The sequence below is a fragment of the Chinchilla lanigera genome, unplaced genomic scaffold (assembly GCF_000276665.1).
Source record: "Chinchilla lanigera isolate Chin_1 unplaced genomic scaffold, ChiLan1.0 scaffold00009, whole genome shotgun sequence".
NCBI classification, from domain to species: domain Eukaryota; kingdom Metazoa; phylum Chordata; class Mammalia; order Rodentia; family Chinchillidae; genus Chinchilla; species Chinchilla lanigera.
The window spans coordinates 11,880,744-11,903,896 of NW_004955410.1; the positions used below are offsets into that span (position 1 = coordinate 11,880,744).

General features: G+C 36.5%; 1 protein-coding gene across 1 annotated transcript in view; it reads right to left on the bottom strand.

Annotated features, from left to right (window-relative positions):
- Cog5 (component of oligomeric golgi complex 5) overlaps nucleotides 1–23,153 on the bottom strand; it is a gene marked incomplete in the record, with an annotated part of 269,280 nt that overhangs the window by 229,157 nt on the left and 16,970 nt on the right. Inside the window, 4 exon segments of the mRNA XM_013510538.1 lie at nucleotides 1,968–2,088; nucleotides 15,594–15,663; nucleotides 15,756–15,810; nucleotides 21,696–21,753. Of these exon segments, the coding sequence (XP_013365992.1) occupies nucleotides 1,968–2,088; nucleotides 15,594–15,663; nucleotides 15,756–15,810; nucleotides 21,696–21,753 (304 nt within the window).

Consider the following 23,153-nt stretch of genomic DNA (forward strand, 5'->3'; position numbering starts at 1 on the left):
CAGGGAGCACACCCATAATCCCAGTACTTGGGAGACTGAGGGAAGAGGAACAAAAGTTTGAGCCCAGCCTAGGCAATTTAGCAATTTATCGAGACCCTGTATTAAAATTTTTTTTAAAAAGGCTGAGGACATAGCTCAATATGAAGGCCCTGGGTTCAATACCCAGTACCACATCAAAAACAAAACAAAAAAGTCCAGGTAAAATTTGGAAGGATAATGTGTTCAAACAAGACACGATCATGTGTTTCAGAGGATCTGTGCATGCTAAAAGTCGTAACAGAAAATGTCATTATTTTTAATATGAAGGGCTATCAAGGATAATAAACATATAATAAATCTTAGAATAATTTATAGCTATGCAAAACACAGATTATTTTTGGAACACAGAAATTAAGCATGACAGAGTCAAACTTTAGGGTAGGGGATATAGCTCAGCAGTACAGCATCTGCCTGGCAAGTGCAAGGTCCTGAGTTCGATTCCTGGTACAAAAGAAAAGACACCCTAGAGTCAAACTACAGCAGCTGATACTAGGATTTTCACCCTATGTTTAGAGTACACTGTGAAAACATTCAATCTTTAATCACTCCTTTAAAAATTAACTTTTAATATGATAGATTCCCAGCATTCTAAATAGAAGTTAGATATATTCCCAACAATGAGCCTAAGCAAAGCCTGTATTTGAACATAATACAACTGAAATGTTACTGAAGAATGATTTGTGAAGGCTATTACATTTCTTTGATCAGTAAAAATACAGCATTAGCATTATATGACTAAGGGAAATATCAAAGACAAAATGCTGAAAGAACATGAAATGAATCTTTTTCTTTTGTTATTTTGGCATAACTAGAGTAATTTCAAAACACCACTAAGAGTAAGCAGGTTCTTGATATTTGACATGTGTAAAATCAAAGATCTTCCGAACTTACCAAAGTACAAATACTACTGAACAAATCCACTCCAGCAAAATTTAGTGGTACACAAATAAAAGAAGAAAACCACAAAGCCTCATTAAAATACAAGTATTAGGCATTTCTATGCATACTTACTAGCTACTCAAAACTTTCCTTGAAAAATTATAAATTACTACATCATGGACCCCGTCAGCTTATTAACAGACAAAACCATGAACACTACACTGTTGAAATGTCAAGGGGTATACTCTAAATGTCTGAGCAAACACTGAATAAATAAAGAAATGAAAAGAATCTAGGCTTAACATCACATAATATTTGTCAACTAAAAACCATCACTTTTTCTGGATATTTCCCCTTTTAAAAAATTAAAAGATTTGAGGGGCTGGGGATTTAGCTCAGCGGCAAAGCGCCTGCCTGGCAAGCGCAAGGTCATGAGTTCGGTTCCCGGTACCAGAGAAAAACCAAAAACAAAAAAAAATTAAAAGATTTGAATACCTACGCATGTATGTTTCAAACAGCTCTATCTATAGTCACAAAAACTAGAAAAGAAAGTGCTTCAGCCAGTCAATAAACTACCCACAGTACAACCACAGAAAGAAATTCTAACAAATAACAAGTAACCAACTATTTACTGGTCCACTCACCAATTTGGATAAATAAAAAGGTATTTTGCTGAATTCAATCCAGCCAGCCTCAAAAGATCATGCACTGTATGATTTCATTTTTGTGATAGTCTTTAAAAGGCAAAGCTACAATGTTAAAGACCACCGGCTGCCAGGACTAGGGGCAGGTGTTAGACGTGATCAAAAAGGGATGAGATGTATGTGAAAAAAAGGGGTCAATTTTATTGTGTTAATTTTAAAAGTAAATAGCATTTCCAAGAAACCAATTAAGTTTACCCATTCTGAAAAGTATAACAATGTTGTACACAGCCAATTTTTAAAAATTTGTTCAGTAATATTTGTTGATGGCAATAACAAAAGCCAACCAATCAAGTGACTGAAAAATCTTCAAACGCCTACTAGCTATTTAATCCAAAAAGGACTTACCAAGTTCATTGAGACTCTGAGCTGCTTTTGTTATCTCTCTACTTCCTCCTTGCAATTGTCCTTGGAGTCTCTTACTGAGATACAAGATGCGAATAATCCTCCGAAGCAAATCACAGGCAACCTGTGCAAGTATCACAATGTCAAGTACAGCTGACCCAGCAAGTTTCATCATTACTACTGTTAATATATGATCTTTTCCATTCTTTACAACCGCTGAAGATTCACTTATGCCTCTTCTGTTTCCCACCAATCAGAAACTTGAATAATCACAAGTCTTAAAAAGTATCAAGGGCAGGGGATATAGCTGAGTGGCACAAATGCCTACCTGGCAAGTACAAGGTCCTAAGTTCAATTCACAGTACCAAAAAAAAGTATCAAATTTCCTAGGGCCATCCAACTGTACCATATTTACCCCATACAGTAACATCCCATTTATCACATGTGGAGAGAATCAGGAATGGAGACACTATGAAACCCAGATTCTTTTCAGTTCTGGGCCAGTTATCTGTCTAATGGTCCTCAGTCATGACTATATGTTAAGTTCAAGTGGATTAGGTTCAGTGAGTTCCAATGCCCAGGTCATAGCCCTGACCAATTAAATCAGAACCTCAATTCCCCAGGTGAGGCCACAGTTGACAGCCACTGTGCTAGGCTTCCTACTGCTCTCTCCAATCCTATTTCTCTCTTCTAGGTACCCAGAGGAAGAGTTGTACACTTCTCCCAATTTCACCAGTCCTTAAGAAATAACCATGCCCCACTTGAGTCTTCCTAATGGTTTTTATCATTAATAAATTATAAAAGAGAAAGTTATTAAAATAAAACCAAAAACATTATCCCACATACTGTCCTATAATCTCCGTTTCACTTTTCTTTCCAACATCTAATCTGAGGCCTCACCAAGCCAATGGCTAGGAAATAAAGATTCACATATGTCAGAGCACTTTACTAGAAAGCTGGCACCCAAGTTGTTGCCTTGGAAAGAGTGAGTAGAAGGAGCAGAGTAACCAATATATAGTGATCTTTACTCTCAGTAGTGATAACAAAGGAAAGAAAAAGAGTTTGTGCTATTATTGCATCACTATTGGGGAGTGATTTATTAGTGCACTTGTGTAGTATGTGCTGTTTACAATCCTTGTGGAAATCCTTGGTACATACACATACTACATCTTAATTCCTTTTCACATTCCCTATCCCTTCCCTCCCCTCCTCCACCCATGCATCACCACTTTTGAATGGCCCCAAGGCAAGATGAAAAGCAAGTATATCTTCCCATCTAAATAAGACTACCCTAAATGATGGCAATGAGTATTAAAAGTCTCAGGAAGACAGGGTCTTGGAGCCTCTAGCTGTAAGTACTTATATGAGAAAATGCATAACACAGAAGAGCCAGATACAGCCACACTCATGGACCCATAAACCACAACACATGTACACACATACAAACAATGTCTACCAGCATATGTAAGTCACAGGCACTAAGTATTAAACATGTTTACTTGACTCCTTTTCAAAGTAAATATAAGGTAATTAAAATAATAAAAGAATGCCAAATAAGAATTTCTCCCTGAAAATTAAAGTTTAGGCACATTTTTAAATTAAGTATTATTTGTTTTCTGAATAGGTAACATAAACACAATTTAAAATTCAAGGCATTAAATTGAAAAGTCATCCTCATCCCTCTACTTTCCAACTACACAGTTAACAGAAACTATTACCATCAGTTTCCTTCTTGTCAGAACTAATGATGAAGAATCTGGAATGTAGAGTCTTTAGCAACCATTTGTGAGATTCTAAACACGTTATGAGGAAAACTCTCAAACATTACAGTAAATCAGCTAGAACTATTCTAGAATTCCTCAGTCCTACCCAATAAAATGAGAGCCCTCAACCAGGAAATCTCTGAGTTCATGTCTAATGTTTTTAACAATCATGCCTTAATGACTATTGCATAATCCAATCCCTTGTTGTTTTACCTTTAGTCTTCCAAACATCACTCTAAGTTAAAATCTTATCACTTTCACCTAACAGTGGTATCATGGCCAGATTTCCACACACTGTCAGATTTTACCTTCTTAAAAAGTTTTCAGCACACCACCTGTCTTATTAACAAACTTTAGTATTTCTCCTTACAGGTTCTGTTAACTGTTCTGAGAAGAGCGTTTAATGAAATCCTCAAGCAAGTCTTAGCTAATCTATGTCATCAGCTCTCATCATTTTCCAATATAGTTGGCTCCCCTCTAATCAACTTTTCCTTGTTTTTAGGCTTTCATTATTAAATTACAGAAACAGAGAAAACCACATTCAGAGATATACAGCTCCATGAACTTGGAACCACCACAAAGAGGAGACAGAACTGTACCAGCCACCACACAAATCTCCGTGCATTCCCTCCCCAACCCCACCCAAGAGAAACCACTACTCTCCCTTATATTGTAAGCACTTCATTTTTATTTATGATTTTACTACAGAAGTATATAAACTTTAGCATTACAGTTTCATTTTGTCCTTCTTTATTCTGTACATTTCCTCACCAGCTTTTCTTTGAAATTTGTTACATACAGTGACTCATCTGTCCTGTAAGAGTTTCCATCAAATTTGACTTTGTTGTCTGTACTCCCCACAGTTCATTTAACAAGTTTCTACATCTTCTTACAGCTGGTATATCAGCAGTAGGATGTAGGCAGCATCATCAGATTTATATTTAATATTTTTGGCAAAATTAATCATTAGGTGGTGGTATATTTATAACACATGCATGATTTTCTTTTCATGTTATTAGCAACCCTTGATAATAAATGTCAAAATTCATTAAAACCTAAGTAAAATGGTAATTCTGCCATTCTACTGCTTCATCTTCATTTATTTGCTAACACATAAAATTTCCCCATAAATCAAATTTTACCTGATCTCCTATTTGTTTATCCTCAGAGGTACCATTCACATGGAAAGTAAAAATAATATTTGATCTTCCTCTTGGTTTAAAAGTTTCCTAATGTCCACTAATGATGAACAATTAGTGGCATTTTGTTATTGTTTTGAGCTTTTCTCCCCATCGTTATAAACTCATCAATTTAAACAAAATGAGGAATGTCAGTAAGCTGTAGCCGTTATGCTTACTCATGCTCAAATTATCCCATTTTGGCTCGTGGGAGCCTCTGAGTGATCAACCGTATCACTGCCTGAAACAGATTTCTCATCATTCACAACTTTCAGGGATAAAAGAGAGTTGGTCACTTTCAAAGGACACATTGAAATCAGTTCAGTTCCTTAGCCCCTTTGTTGAAGAACTGATAGTCATTGGTGTCTTCCTTAGTATCTGGTATAAAAATGTTTAGATATTTCTTTATCCATTCCTCAGTGGATGGGCATTTGGGTTGCTTCCATGATTTGGCTATTACAATTGTGCTGCTATAAACATGGGTGCACATATATCGCTGTGATAAGATGTTTTTAGTTCTTCTGGGAAAATACCCAGAAGGGAAATAGCTGGATTGAATGGAACCTCTAGCCCTAGTTTACTGAGAAATCTCCAAACTGATTTCCACAGCGGTTTTACCAGTCTGCATTCCCACCAGCAGTGGAATAGGGTTCCTTTTTCTCCACAGCTTCACTAGTATTTGTTATTGGTTGATTTCTTAATGCTAGCCATTCTTACTTGGGTGAAATGGAATCTCACTGTTGTTTTAATTCGCATTTCACGAATGACTAATAATGTTGAATATTTTCTCATGTATTTATTTGCCATTTTGACACAACTAGAGACCACACTCATAAGTGACAGAAATTAGACCTGCATGTGTAAACTCTGTATTGTCTCACTAGTGTAAGAACCTGAAAGAGTGAATAAAATCTAGGAGGTACAATAAATATTGTGAAAGGAAACGTTTCAAGAGGGAAGAACAACTGGGATGAGCAAAAGAGAAAAGAAAAAAGGGGAAAAAAAATGTATGTATATATACATAGGATAGCTAACATAGTTGTACTAGTGACTTTTATTGCTCTCCTGAAAGGAACAGTTAATGTTTAAGTGTATGATCAATCCTACATGTCTATATTTGTTTATCTGAGTAACCAAATTGAAGATATCAATATGTAATACAACAACCATTGTTAATTTCCTGTCACCTTGTCTGAGATTTTGATTTGTTTTTGTTATTTTCTAAATGTATGTGTGCTTATTCAGATGTTTTCATTCTTTTATCTTTAAAATTAAAAAAAATTTTTTTAAAGATATTTCATGCATCAGAAATAAAATCAAAGATTTCTCAAAAGGGCTCTGGTTTCTTTTGGGAGGGAAAAGTACTTCAAGATCACATTCTGGTAACCAGCTTTCTTCATTTCTGGGATTTTTCCATAGACACAGCTAAGAAATGTCACAATTCATTAAAACACAGCATAAATATTCATTTGCTTTATTCTATAATACACATAAAACATTCTCAGATTAACCTATTGTACATATACATATGTACATATATATAGTTTATACTATGTTCAAATAAAATTAATGTATTTCAAGTTGATACAGGTATGCCCAGTTAACAATAAAGGGCACCAGTGTTTAACCTTTTACCTTACACCTATATATCATTTCTTCTACATTATCTTGAAGACGTAAGAGATAATAGAACTAGAATAATAGGAAACAATTCATTTGCTTTGCTGTACAATACACAGAAAACATCTAACAAAACCAACATTACAATAAAAAAACGAATGCTGGAAATAGCTTAAAAATCACTTTGTATAGGCTTGCACCACATTTTTTTACAGTTGAAATTTATTTCTTTGTGAAAACAGTCATCACACACTTCATAGCCCTCATTTAATCCCAGTTCTAATGCTCACCACAAACTTTTTTTCATCACAAACTTTTAAATTGGTATTTCTCCAGTTATATTGTTTGGGCAAAGTACACTGTCTATCACATTCCAAAGGAAAAGTTCATTAGAACATTCACTGTATTCATCTATGTTTACAGAAGTCTCTATACCTGAAAATGTCTGGATGATAGTATCAATTATATTACAATAATTGCTGCATAGGAAATCAGCACAAAACAGCTGAAAATGATTATTTCATACTATGTATGCCAAGAAGTTAGGGAAGGTTCAAATGGTCTCTGTCATGTCACCTGGGACCACCCACTCTGTACACCAGTTTATTAATAAGTGGGTTGGCCACTTGGTACGAGGAGGACCTTATGAGCTCCATGTAGCTTAAGGCTCTTCTAGCATGGGAGCCCCAAGCTATCTAGACTTTTTACATGGACACTGACTTTTGTTGAACAGAAATAAAACCTGCTGTGTGTCTCAAACTAGCACTGTACTGCTTCCCTTCAGCATAGGTTCTTAGGGCTTTGCTATATGTTAGCAGAAACTGGCATTTTTATGCTACTGTTACCATCCTCCTTCCTTCTTGATGTATTCATTTGTCCAGAGAATAACTATAAAACCAATAAAATAGATCTGTATTTAATATATAACAGTGTAGATAAAATTATTTGACATATCAACTAAAAATAAAAAAGAACCTTAAAATGTTATACAATGGAAAACACATGTATATAAAATATACATGCATAACAAGAGAAGTTTCATGATGGTTTCCATCTCCATGCCAAATTCTTTTCTTACTTATATGATTTTAAGTTTAAAACTAAATTTAAAATTTTGTTTAATTTAAAAGTTAAAAATCATGTATTTGAAAAGTTAAAAACTGAAATGAGAAAAATCATGTCTTTGAAAAGTGAAAAACTGAAATGAGCCAGGCATGGTGGTGCATACCTATAATGCCTGCACTCAGGAGGCTGAGGCAGGAGGATCATTTCAACTTCAAGGCCAGCCTGGACTACACAGCAAGACCTGTCTCAAAAAACAAAACAAGGGGCTGGGGATTTAGCTCAGCGGTACAGCGCCTGCCTGGCAAGGGCAAGGTCATGAGTTCGATTCCCAGGACCGGAGAAAAACCAAAAAACAAAACAAAACAAAAAAACCTAAGTTTAAAAAGATAAAAAGAAAATTTATATGATAATGTGAATCATATCTCAGTAAAGCTATTATATATTTTTAAACTTACATGAGTTAAAAAACTCAATTTTTCTTCAATAATTTAAAATGTAAAAATTTGAAATGTTCTATGTAAAGAATAATACAATCTTCAAAATTTATTTCTGCAAAACAGGCAATTCATGAGCAAACAATATTACTAAAATGAGTTAAGATAATCTTCAGGGTGATAATTAAATTCAACTGATGTATTCATGTATATAAATGAAGCCAAAACCTTCTACTTTGGGAAGGAAAAGGCTTTCTGAGATAAGAGTTAAATGGGGATAAAAAAAAAAAAAAAAAAAAAAAAAAAATAGGTGAAAAGTACTTTCTTCTAATTGGAAGTATAATCACACAGATTTTATGTTCAAGGCAAAAACAGCCTTCAGGGCTATTTCTTTCTTTCCTACATCCCCTGTACTTAAACAGGAGCTCAAATAAGGAAAAAAAAAAAAAAAAAACGCATTAGTTTCCCCAATGTTTAAAATGGAAATAACCAGACAAAGTAAATAAAATAACAATGACTATCACAGGTAAACTTCCAAAGAGCCCTAAGAACTCAAAACAGTTTGAAATGCAGTAAATTCCTCAAATTTCCTTCCTGTGCCAAAACTCAGAAGTTGATCTGAGAACAAATTAAATACAGTACTGAAAATAAAGATATCAAAATATCCCTCAGCACATTTTTCTTTTTTCTCCCCTCCTTTCTTAACTGTGTAATCATTTATCTAGTGTTACCCAGCTTAGCTGTCATTATGGTGTCCTTTTTTTTCTTTATAATAGACTGTAGAAAACAAGCACTAATATTTAATAATAGTAAGATAACTGTCTTAAAATACTGACTTCTCTCGCTTGTATAAATATAAAATTAAAAATATTCAGTAAAAAAAAACTATCACAGCTTTACAGAATTTTAGAGCTGGAAAAGAGCATAAACGTAGTCTTTTTTTCCACTGTAAGAAGGATATGAGTTTGTTCATTTTATGCAGGTAAAGTAATGAAGAATTGTAGTCAGCCTCATAACTTCTAGTTCAGAGAGTATTTTGAAGTAAACAATGTTTTATCTGTCCTTTGTGAGTCTGGTTTGTGGTTTTGCTTTCTCTACCTACAGCAAGTTTCTGAAAAATAGGAACTACATTTTTGTCTTTAAAAAAAAAAAAAAACTTACTCTACAGGATCAAAAGCAAAGAATCCTAAATTTAGAGAAGGAAATTCTGCATCACAGACTTAACTCTGCTGCACATTGGCTATATGAACTTTAGCAAGTAACTCAAAGTCTCACTTAATTCACCTATAAAATGATGATACCACAAAGGTAACTTCTACATTTATATTATAAAAGTTGAATGATTTAGAACATTTGAAATATTTTATAAATTACAAAGTCCTGCATAAACATAAAATTTTTAAAATCTTTAATAGCCAGGTAGGAAAAATAAATAAGATTCTTAAGAATTACTGTCAAAAGATTAAACAGAGGAGAGAAAAAAGGAAATTCAGGGTTATTAAAACAATATATGATGTACATAAGGATTGGGTTACTTTGCTAATAAAAACAGGTCTATGTCTTCATATTTTAAAATATTTTGAAATCTACTAAAGTCACTTGTTCATAGGATAACTGTAAAACCAATTTTACAATTGTTCAAACCATGAGGATTTTCTTTGTCCAAAATATGAGGATATTTTATAGAATTTAATTTTAGGACCAAGAGTATAGGTCAGTGCTGGACAGTACGCCAGGCATACACAAGGCTCTGGGTTCAATCCCTGGCTCCAAGGAAAAGAAAAAATTAATTTCACTGAAACACATTTGTAAATATATGAGTACAATCGTTTTTCTTAATAATACAATTCTTGCATATTAATCCATTCTTTCAATAAGACAAAGAATTCTGATGAAAATTAATGCCATGTTTTTTAGTAGAAAATAAAAAAGATATCCAAAAAATAATCCTAAAAAGCAGTATTTGAAATCTGATTTAAACTCAGGGATTGCTTAAATACTTTAACATGCGAGTAAAACTCGACCACTGCGGAGAAAAGTCTTACAGTGCTCTGAGTCCTTCAAGAACCCACAAACATTTTCAAGAAGGTAGCGTGAGCAGGTCCACATACATTCACTGTATCTCAAGCTAGATGACCTTGCAACCTTAGCCAAAACTGATTTAAGATCAAGAAAAAACACTAGTTCAAAGGAAGCCATACAAAGTCTGTCACCAGCTGCCAGGGCCATCAGCTAGTAACTATTCTCTTTAGGAATTAGTAAATGGGAAAAAGGGTAGAAGCTGCAGTGGGAATAAGGAAGGAAGGAAGGAAGGAAGGAAGGAAGGAAAGAAAGAAGGAAGGAGGAAAGGAGGGAGAGAGGGAGGGAGAGAGGGAGAGAGGGAGAGAGGGAGGAAGAGAGGGAGGGAAGGAAAGGACAGAACAAATAGAGGGAGAGAGGCAGGAAGGGATACAGAGAGAGAAAGAGAGGGAGAAAAGGGAGAAGGAGCAAGAGAGGAAGAAAGCAAACAAGCAAAACAATGAGCAAGTGAAGAGTCTCAGAGAAGAAGAATCATGGTCAGTCCATAGCAGCAGTAAGAAAAGGCACATAGTAGCAGACAGAAAGATTCAGGGACTGAGGGACAGGAAAAGGGGGTTGTTAAGTTTCTGTTACAGGTTGCACAATGTTCCACGACTCCAAGATCCCTATTTAGCTGTTTGACAACAGGTACCAGTACATCCTCACTGCCCTGAAAACATACTTTTAACTGTCCTTGAACCAATTCAAAAGGATCTCATCTCCACTCTCTAGAGAAAACTGACATTCAAACTCATCTTACATGCTGTATTTCTAAGACTGTTAGAGACACATATACAAGTACATTAAAATGTAATGCCGTGTATGTTTTGCTCAGTCTCACATGCTATGTGGTTAGAAAAAAAATTTTTTTTTCCTGGTACTAGGTATCAAACTCACAACCTTGCACTTGCCAGGCAGGCGCTGTGCTGCTGAGCTAAATCCCCAGCCCCTAGATTCCTTATGTATGCTTTCTTATTGCTGCAGTAGTTACATATTCTTGGGTAAAGAACTTTGTTTATTTTTTGTTGTTGTTGTTGTTGTTGTTTTTTCTGATACAGAGAATCGAACTCACGACCTTGTGCTTGCCAGGCAGGCGCTGTGCTGCTGAGCTAAATCCCCAGCCCCCCAAAATTGCTAACCTCACCAAGTATTACTTGGCACAAGGAACAAATTATTTCATTCATTAATTAAACATTTAACAAGCATAAATGCCAGGTACATACATTATATGAAAACAGGAGAGTCAAATACAGTAATAGTATATTATCACAGTCCTCAAGCACTTTAGTTTCACATGAGAGTAGGGGCAAGAGCAAAAGGAAGAGAAAAGGGCTGTCTCCTGAATAGATTCTCTGACTGTAAATTAAACTGGAACTGACTAAAAAACAACTTTACCACATTTTTCACACTTGCAGAACCTTCCTTTGGTATGGGTTTTCTGACACAGAGTAAGGCGTGAGCATCAGTGAAAGGCTTTCCACAGTCGCATTTGTAATGTAGTCCCCGAGCGGATTCTCCAGTGTCCATTTAGGCTGGAGCTCACACAAAGTGCTTTTCCACACCTGGTACACACATGTGGCTTCTCTTCAGTGCAACTGTGCTGAAAGATTGTAAGGGTACGGCTTGTGTGGAACTCCTCTACACTCATCACATTTGAACTGGTTTTGCCTCTGGAATTATTCAAGTTTTCAAAACTTCCCTCCTTGTGTTTTCTGCTTCTCTACCACCAGGTCTCTGAAAGGCAACCCTACTGAATCTTTCAAATATTTCAGTTCTGCCTTTATTTCTTGCGAAATGATTTGCTTCATGATCAGCTCCTTGTTACCATTCTTCCAAGAGGTACCTTGCGACTATGGAGCTTCTTTAACTGTGTGGCCAACCCATTTTTAACTTGAAATGTGAAAATTCCTGTGCTGTTTCCATGGGTTCCATGTCTTCGGGGCACTTCCTGAACGCTGTAACTTCTCCTGCGCCTGCACCCAAGCCTGGAGCTCCTTGCACAGCATGGTCAGAACTACTCCAGCATCAACAGCTCCAGGATCTGCTCCTTGTCTGCACCACTGTCTTCAGAGCTCACAGAGCTGGGTGGGAGCCTGCCCTTTCCAGGTGTTTGACAGCAGGTATAATGTCCATGTGGGGTGCTCCCCACAAGCCTCATGTGTCTGGAAGGTGATGAGCTATACTCATCATTGGAATCATCTCATCCACTACTGAGTTCAGCAGCTAAATGTGCTGTTGGAGGTGCAGCCTAGTAGCAGGAAGTAGGTCCCTGGGGGTGTGACCTGGAAAGGTGCATCTCCTCACTTAGGCCCTCCCTGCTCCTTCTGCTTCCTGACCAACATGCTGTGAACAGCTTTCCTCTGCCAAGACCCTTCTCCCAGGCCATTTTTGCCTGACAGCCAGGTGGTCATGGACTGTAACCATATAAACTTTGTTCTTCTTTAAGGTGTAGGTACAGTTACTATGTTCCAGCTATAAGAAGATAACTAAGGCAATAGTCATTGAAGAGGCAAAAAAAAGAGGTACCTGCTATGAGGTTTCTTTCTGTGAATGGTGGATTCTTGTTTACAAATATGTTCATCTCAATTTTTACGACCACAAGTCCCATATGCTCCTATAGAACTTGCAGAGATGGAGCTGCAACTTTGTTTGGCTCCCTGATTGGCTAACTAAACAATTGTCTCAGGTTATACTGGAAGACAATTTAATGTCTGTAGCAAAGGGAAGAAGAAGCCAAAAGAGCCCGACAGTTTCATGGGGAAACAGGTATCTGACTTCAGGAAATCTCAAAAAGCTGGAATCTGTCTGCAAACTGCTGAGTAAAACACTGTAGAAAGAAGGAAGGTTACAGAGATATAAAGTAGGACTTCAAATTCTTGACTGAATACTAACCTGTGCATGTGTGAGAAAAAACATAAGACACATGGAAAAATTCACAAACCTCAGTTACGTACCCACCAGTTACAGGAGAAAGACCTAACAGGCTCAAACAGCCTGACACTAAAGGCTATGCTAGACCTGCACTTATAAAGATTTAAAAGCACACCTTCAAAAAATTAAACTCGGGGGCTGGGGATTTAGCTCAGCGGCACAGCACCTGCCTGGCAAGCGCGGGTCATGAGTTCGATTCCAGGTACCGGAAAAAAAAAAATTAAACTGGTTCCCAGTAATTTATATGTGAATAAACAGAATGAAGCTCTGAGCCTATGTGGCAGCACAAACCTATAATCACAGCACTCTGGGAGGCTGAGGCAAGAAGATCACAAGTTCAAGCCCAGCCTTGGTAATTTACAGACTTTGCCTCGAAATAAAAAATTGTGAAGACTGTGGATGTAGGTCAGTGCAAAGGCCCAGGATTCAACCCTCATTACTTCAAAAAATAAAAATAACGTTCAACACTACTTTAAACAATCTAAGACCCTTAAACATAAATACACATTTCCAATATCCAACCAAAAATTACCAAGTAGGCAAAGAATCAAAAGTAAAGCCCATAACAAAAAGAAAGCTCAACAAAAACAAACCCAAAAACATTAAAGACTAAAATGCTGACGTATCTATATAAATACACTCTACATGTCCAAAAACGTAAGTGAAAATACTAATTTTATAACTGAAAAAGGTGTTTAAAAACACAAATAAAAATAGAGAAACTGGGGCTGGGGATTTAGCTCAGCGGCACAGCGCCCGCCTGGCAAGTGCAAGGTCATGAGTTCGATTCCCGGTACCAGAAAAAAAAAAAAAAAATAGAGAAAATACTACAAAAAAATACCAGAAAACTGCTGTGCTATGTAAAATTAGAAAACACACAAAGTAGGTATTTTAAAAAAAGATCAATTCATTTACAACCATTTTCAGGTAGATTACAGATCTAAACATATGAAACAATACAGTTTTTAGATGATAATATAAAATACCTTCCTAACTTCAAGGTAGGGAAAGTTCTCTTAAGACACATAAACAATAACAAAGAAAATCTGGGTGAATTTAACATCTAGAGACTAAAGTGAGAGATTAAAATAAAATTTAAACAAAAAAAAATAAAACAGAGCCAAAGGGATATTTGAAACCTTGCTATAGAGGACCTAATACTAAATATTCAGTCTCCTTGGTTAGTTCATTCCCAAAAGAACAAAAACATACTGGCACAAATTAGTAAGTCTAACAGCACTGCTGACATGAATACCAACAAAAGGGAACTCTAATATACTATTGGCATTTGTAGCTTAACCATTTGACAAAGTAATTAGCCATTATCTAAATAAAGTTGGAGAAATCCTGTAACTCACAAGTCCAAATTCTAGAATAAACCTTATAAAAGGGGTATTTACATGAGCCAACATATATGTACAGAAGTATTCAGATCAGTATTAAAATGGCCCTAAATGTGTGTGTGTGTGTGTGTGTGTGTGTGTGTGTGAGTGAGAGAGAGAGAGAGAGAGAGAGAGAGAGAGAGAGACAGGAAATCAGATGTTTATTCATCAGCTGGTAAAATGCTGAGCGTTAGTGCTTCTACGGCAATGGGTCATTCTAAGTAGAACTAGCTAGCAAAGGTCAATTGTCTGACCTCTGTTCCATCCATGGTTCAAAGAAGCAAACACATCCTTACTATCATGAGGTGCAATTCATCCCTGGGATGCACAGATGGTCTGACATACACAAATCAAAAAGATATACCACATGAACAGAATGAAGGACAAAACCCTTTCCTCTGTCATTTCAATAGAAACAGAAAAGGGCCTTAGGCAAAATTCAGTATCTTCTCATGATAAAAACTGTCAACAAATTAGCTGTAGAAGGAATATACCTCAACATAATAAAGGCCATAAACAACAATCCCACAACTAACATACTCAATTGTGAAGAACTGAAAGCTTTTTCTCTAAGATTAGGAACAAGACAAGGATGCCCACTCTCACCACTTCTACCCAACATACTACGCAAAGTCCTACCAGCCAAAGATATTAGGCAAGAGAAAGGCATCCAGATTGAAAAGGAAAAAGTAAAATTGTCTTTATTTACAAACAACATTATGTGCTATATAGAAAACCCTAAACATTCCACCAAAAAACAGAACTAAAACAAATTCAATAAAGCTGCAAAATACAAAAGTTAACATACAGAAACCAGTGGCATTTTTTGTAATAATGAAAAATAAAGGAAATAATCCTGTTTGGAATAGTTAGGAAAAAAAAATAAAAGAATTAGCAATAAATTTAACCAAGTAATCAAAAGATATGTACACTGAAAACTACAAAACACTAGTGAAAGAAATTAAGACACAAGATAGTAAGTAACTATACACAGCAGTAATGAGAGTTGAAATAGTTCACGTAGTTTGGATACAGTTTTTTAATTGGATACCTTATTTTAAGGCTTTTTATTACTTTGCCACCTTCTTTTAATGTTCTCTTCCCATTCCCTTGTTTCTTCTGGACTCATACTCTTAACATCTGCCCACTTACAAAAACAGCAATAATAAAGTATAAAGAAATAAAAGTGAGAACCTACCTGAAGTCTTGCTAGTTGTGCAGTACGGGCTACTATTTTATTATATGGCTCAACAATTTTTGCTTTCATCCTAAAAGAGAAAAAAAAGAGAAAAATAAAATGATTTTCAAAATATCAACGGATAGAAATATCTCCATTTCATACATTAATAAGCAACAGTACCTATCAACAGCTCCCTGTAAAGCCCCAATTCTCGTCTGCATCATCTGAAGAACACCTAGGAAAATATAACAGCTTAAGTTAGTTTTACAAAGTTACAAAGACTCACACTGGGTAAAAAAATTCATATTAGAAGGATGTATCTTTTAAGAAGAAAACATACATGTGGTTTAGAATGGTGGCAAAAATCACTGGGACAAAATACCCACTACCCTCAACTTAAAGGAGCAGAGGTTCACTTTGGCTCAGTTTCAGTCCATGGTTGGCTGGCTCCAAGGAAAAACCATCATGGCAGAACAGCAGAGTAGAACAAAGGTGCTCACTCTATGGTAGCTGGGAAGCAGAGTACAGGGAAAGAGTACAAGAAAGAACCAGGCCAGGGTCCAGAGAAAGAGATCAAGTTTGAGGTCATTCCTTCATGACCCACCCAAACATACCCAGAAGTTGGCTTTACTAATCTTTTAAGCCAGTAAGTTGACAATCAAGATTGTCACAATATACAAATATAATTTTAATTTTTCTGCCACAATTCTAAACCCAGTCCCTCAGACTGCTCGGCCATCCTGGCTGCTCTCTGCCACCATTCTAAACCAAACAACCAATATCTTTTATTTGTACTGGTAGGAAAAGCCTGTAACTAGCCTCCTCCTCCTCCTGCAACCCTTGCCCCACAAGAGAAGGCTGAAAGGGAGAAGAATGTGGTAATTTTATGGACACAGTGTTTCAATTTGGAGTGGTGAAAAGCTAGAACTGGAATGAGATAGTGGTAATGGTTAACAATACTGTAAATGTACTTAATACTACTGAATTATATTTTTTAAATAGTTAAAATGGTAAATTTTATGTTGTATTATATCACAATTAGAAAAAAGGCGTCTTGAGTATTTTCAGCAGTCCAAATTGTATCATACCATTCACTGTATTACAACTATAATAGTCCGCCGCTTAGTTGATAAAGCCTTGCATGATCTGGACATGGTTAACTCAGCCTATATATACTCTGTCCAGCCCTCATGCTCCTATTGGATAAAGACAAGATCCCCCAACTCAGAATCTCTTACTATTCTCTTCTACACTATACTGTATTTTTACTTCATACCACCAAATATGTAATTATGTATTCACTTGTATATCTATGTAATATTTTACTTTCCCACTAGACTATAAGTTCTTGAGATTAAGGGAAGTTTCTTTTATTCACTACTGTATAAACAAAGCCTAACTCAGAATCATTCCCAGGTAAGTAATCAAAATATTTTTGGATGAATTCTGTGATATATAAATAACAGCCACAAACTGCAAGCACTGCCTTTACATGACAGTTACAACATGAGGCAGAAATTCTTACAAAAATATTTTCAGGACAGTAGTGTTTGGGTTCTTTTTGTTTTGTCTTGTTTGTTTTTGTCTTTTTGATTGGTACTGGGGATTGAACTCAGGGCCTTGTTCACGGTGGGCAAGCACTCTACCACTGAGCTACACTGGCTGTAGCTGGAAAGCCACAGGAAAGTAGATTTTAAATTTTATTATTTAGGCTTGCCATTGCTGCAGATTTTATTCTCATTTTTACTCTTCAGAACTTAGTGTGTGTGTGTGTGTATATATATATATACGTACATATATACTCATATACATATATATATATACATATACATGTATATACACATACACACAATGGGCATAGTTGTCATTTTGAAAGCATAATAATCCAAATAAATGTAAGTAAACACATGCTGTCACTTACTGAATGAAGTAACATCAGAACTATTAAACATTCCTATCAGCCTACAAGTAGGTGTTAATATACTCAGTTCAATGGAATCCTCCAGAGACCAGAAGATTTGTTTTTTTCAGATGCTTTTATGGTTCATTTACCACAAACCTCCCAGACTGAAACTACCCTTCCTGTCCTTGTTGTCACCATTTTCTTACATCCTATCATCACTGCAGCCCACTGTTAAAGGGTTTCCACAAATACTCCACTAAAACAGATCTTCTCAAGGTCATAGGAAATCTCCAAGTGGTCAATCCAACTGTCAGTTCTGTCTTTATACTATCAGAAATTCATGTTTGACCACTCTCTCCCTGACTCACTCTTCCTGTAGGTTTCTAAATCATCGTACTCCCTGATTTCCTTCTGTCTCATTAGTTGCCTCTATTATATTTCTGAGTTGGATTATCTCCAATTTGATCAAGAAAACTTGATCTTCTCTTCTCCACCTACAACCTTTTGACAATTTCCTTTAGTCCTAACGTCTAAGTATTTCATGTAGACTAATTTTATATACATATACATATATACACACACCCCCACATATACACATATGTACATTTACCTACATGAAGAGATTTTCTTTATATCTACCCCTATATACAGCCCCCTCACAAACACACACACAATCTCCAGACCTAAATCTCCTATGTCAAATTTAAAATGCCTAACTTTTTGTTGCTGTTGTTTTTTGCTTTTTTGAGATAGGGTCTCACTGCATGAATATTTTGCTTTTTTGAGATAGTGTCTCACTGCATAAATGAATATTAACTTGAGATAGGCTGGCCTTGAACTAATTATGTAGCCCAGGTTAGCCTTGAACTCACAGCAATCATCCTTCCTCAGCCTTCCAAATACTGAGAATAAGGCATGCATCACCCCGTTGGCTTTAAAATGCATAACTTCTGACCTATCCTAACCCCAGTAAAAATCATAGTCCTCCCCAGTTGATCTTATTTCAGCTACTGTTATGGCTTATATCAAGATGTCCCCCCAAAATCTCACATGCTCATAGATGTGGTTTTTTGGAACTCGCTGGATTTAGGGCATGTGATACTGGGATTAAGGGTGTGTGGTACTAAATCAGTCCACTGATTAGAATTAGCATAGTTCTGGGTGTGACTGAATGGATTTACTGAAAATAGAAGCCCTACCCTGGGTATGGGTGGCACCACCAAAAGGCTTTTGTAGCCTGAACGGGGTAAAAGGACTGGCAGGCTCGATGCTGCTTGCTGCCTTCTGCCTGCCTTGCCATGAACTGTTTCTCCTCTGCAGTGCCCCTTTGCCATGCTACCCTTCCTTGGAGCCAGCTGACTATGAACTGCAAAACCTCTACAAACTGTGAGCTGAAATAACCCTTCCTCTTTTAACTTGTGGGTGTCAGGTATTCCATCTCAGCGATGAGTAAAGTAATAAAGACAGTTACTCATACCATCATCTATCCAACTGTTCAGATCAAAATCTTAGGGGTTCCTAGTAGTGACTACCACATTTTCCCTGAGCCCCGTCAGCTCCTATCAACAAATTCTATCTTCTGTGCTTCCATTTTACCCAACTGACTTCTCTCTTTACACTCACCACTCTAATCTATCGACTATTCTAATGGCTTCCTAACTGGTATCCCGAGTCTCACCCTTGCCTTTCTACCCAGCCACCACACCAAATGACTTAAAATACTATTAATCTCATCACACAACAATAATCCAATTTAAAGCCCCAAATGGCTTACTCCTGCTTTTAGAATAAAATTGAAAGTCCTTTCCAAGAGTTTCTCCTTTATTCACTAAACTCATTCACTTAAGTCTTATTGGCCTTCCTTCTACTCTTCAAACATGGAAGATAATTCCTGCCTTCCTATTTAATGTTCCCCAAGCTTACAGCATTCTTCTTCCCACATCTTCACATGATGGCTCCTTATTCGGAGCTTAGCCCCCATGTCATCTTTTTACCTCCTCTGGCCATCCTAGATGTAGCAGACTCCTCTTCCCCCACTCTACCATCTGTTTTACTTTCTTTGTAGGACTTTAAAAATACATAGTTTTCTACTTGAAAATTGTTTTTAATCTACCCCCCACACACACACACCCCTGGAACATATGTTCCAAAAAGGTAACGAACATGTCTATTATTCATGCATGTTTTATACCTAACAAGTTCTCATTTCTATTTGATTACCAGATAAACGAATGGTTACTAAATAAACAAATTTTATTCTTAATAAAATAGATTTAGTAAATGTACCTCTAAAATATTATTTGGCAAATTTTTATATGTATGGGGGGAAAACAAATGGAGTAGAAGTTAGGATTCAGATTCAAATTTTCTAATATGTAGCACACTTTCCAACAACTCAAAATAACATTCTAATAAGTGCTTAGAAATACACACTTTGGGGGCTGGGGATCTAGCTCAGCGGCAAAGCGCCTGCCTGGCAAGCGCAAGGTCGTGAGTTCGGTTCCCGGTACCGGAGAAAAACCAAAAAAAAAAAAAAAAAGAAATACACACTTTGCTCAAATGAATATTAACTTAAACCTAGGTTTTCTACATTCAAATAATCTGGAGAACATGCTTAGCTTATCATAGGAATTCAAAGAAGCCAGCTTTCACAATTCTACACATTCATATAATGGATAGTCTTTCTAACTAAGACTACATATATTTATAGTTTGTTTAGGGGTACTAGGATCAAACCCAAGGTCTCACACATGCTAGGCAAATACTCTACCACTGAGAACACTCCCAGTTCTAACTGCATGACTTAAATATTGTTGGCCTTGAAAAGCAATCTGAGAAAAACAAGCACATAATAGAACTAAAATTTCCAATATTAGTCAGTACTTTGAGCATCTTAATTTACCCAAGAACACAGTCAGATACCTATCCCAGATTTTCAAGTAACAGTCAAACTGACATTTTCCAAAATGTTAAGTTCTTCATCAGTATGTCTTGGCAACACTGTACTTGCTGAGAATAAATTAATACCTTTGAGTGGATGAGAAATACCAAGAGAGTCATTAAAGAATATTGCATAACAAACAATATCCACCCTCTTTAACTACCAATCTGATCAACACAAGGAAAAATCAATTAGCTTTCCTCATGATGTGCAATGATTAATAATAGTAATAATACAAATAATAAATGTAAAGTACAACAGTAACATTTCATATTTATGAGATGTGGTTTAATCAAGAGAATGAAAAATTTATAAAAGATTTTGTCAAACAATAATAAGAGGAATTAACAAATAAAAATTCAATGTATTATTATTTACTATACTTTCATTGAAGAGAGTTTCAAAGAAAGACTCCATGAAAGAAAAAATAAAGAACTTAAGCCTATATCCACAACTACATGGTACTGACATTCTTGTTATTTTAATTAACTAACACTTATAAAGGCACTATGTGCAGACATTATTATAAGCATTTTGCTAACTAATTTAATCCTCAAAGTACTGCCATCTTGATACACATTAATACTGTTTTATATATAGAAATGGTTAAATAACTCCCCCTAAGCTACATACCTAGTATGTAGTAAGAATTTAAATCCAGATAGTTTAGCCCAGGAGTCAGCAAAGTTTTACTGAAGTTTTATTGGAACACAGCCCCACATACTCATGTACATGTTATCTGGCTGGCTGCTTTCAGCCCACTATGGGTAGAGTTCAGCAATTACAACACAGACTGGACCGGCCTGCTGAAATGGTTGACACACTATGTCAACTTGAGAAGTTTAGAAGTTTAACTAAGCTACTCAGGGGGCCAGGGTCCTCACTCTGTAAACATCCTCATCCTGTGCAAAAGGAGGACACCCAGGTGGTGTGAGTGCTACACCCGCCCTTGGGGAAGGGGGAGCTTGCCTACAATACAAAGGAGGAAAAGACACTTGCTCCCCTCTAGCTCATGTCCCTTTTGCTGTCTTCTGCCACCTTGAGCTGTTGCCCCAGTGCCATGCCACCCTGCCTTGGAGCCAGCTGATCAAGGACTGAAACCTTCACACACTGTGAGCTAAATTAGGATTCCTTAATTTTTGATATCAAATATTTTGTCTCAGTAACCAACACACCTGCAAAATCTAAAAATATGTACTATCTCATGCCCAACAGAAAAAGTTTGCCAATCTCTGATATAGCTCTATTTAATCAGTAATTGTTGGTAGAAGTATACCTTCCAAAGACTCAATCCCAGTGGCTTGTGCCAGTAAATCTTCATGTCTTGCAACAACCTGAAAATAAAGAATGAATAATCAGCAATTACTCTGATTCACTATTAAACATTTTTTTCTGTACCCATTGAGAAGAATTAAAGGTCTCGTTTGGTGTATAGACAGGACATGTAATAATACAAAAGGAAAACAAAAGGTAGGCTTGAGATGAGTAATTAACAGGAACACACACACATTTATAGTTCAACACACAGCCCTACCTTACCCCATTTGAGCTACTAAAACAAAATCCTATGAACTCGGTAATTTATAAACAGAGATTTATTACCCATAGGTCTGGAAGGAGAGAAGTACAGCATCAAAGTGCCAGCAAATTCAGTGTCTGGTGAGCACCCATTTTCACCATAAATGGTGCCTTCATGTGTTCTCACACAGTGGGAAGATGAAAACTCTCTTGGGCCTCTCTAACAAGGGCACTAATCACATGTCAAAAGCTCCAGCTGTTTTTACACCACTACAGGGGATTGAATTCAGAGTCTTTGCCCTGAGGTACATTCTCCAGCCTTTTGGTTATTTTTGAGACAGGATCTCTCTAAGTCACTAAATTGCCTGGGCTTGGGCTGAATTTACAGTCCTCCTGCCTCAGCCTTTCAGAATGCTAGACTACAGGCCTGTGTCACCACACCCAGCTCCACCTCTTAATACTATCACATTGAGGATTAAGTTTCAGGATATGCATTTTAGGGGAACAAACTTCAGACCATAGCAAGCCCCTGCTTTTCTAATGAGATATGTATGTAAAAGTGTGCCAGAAATGGAAAACTGGCAATACCAGCTGATGCTGTTATTGTGTTTTTCCTTTAAAAAAATGTTTAAATTCTCTTGGCTCTTAAACTTAATTCATCATCAGCAAGGCCACATCCTAATCTGGAAAGACAAAGCACTCAGTAACCATCTATATCTAAACCTCTCCCTGATTTCAGTTCCTAGTGTCACAGCAAATCCTCTCCCTGTAGAAGACTGATATTTTCATCAAAATTAGGGCAATGTAAATGGTTTTAAGAGAATAAAAAAGGTTAATAGTTAAAAGCCCTGGAAAGGTTGAACAGATTAAAAGTACCCTCTCATAGACTCTCTTGCAGCCAATCAGATAAATTTCTAAGAGATATAAGAAACAGAAGAAAGATGAAGGCTGTCTTCCTGTTTTTGTTCCAGCTAGTAAGCAAGATTTGAAGACATGAGGATTTACAGAGTTAAAAGGGTGACATTCATCATTCCAGTATCTGCTCTTCAGCTATCTAGAAATAGGGCACCAATGGCCCAGAGATGACCATGCAAGCACGCAGTACCATCATCAATGGTACTTCAACTCAACCTTCTGACGACACAACAAACTTGCAAGCACCCACCTCTCTGTACTAAATAACTTTGTTTTTTTAATAAATAAATAAATAACTTTG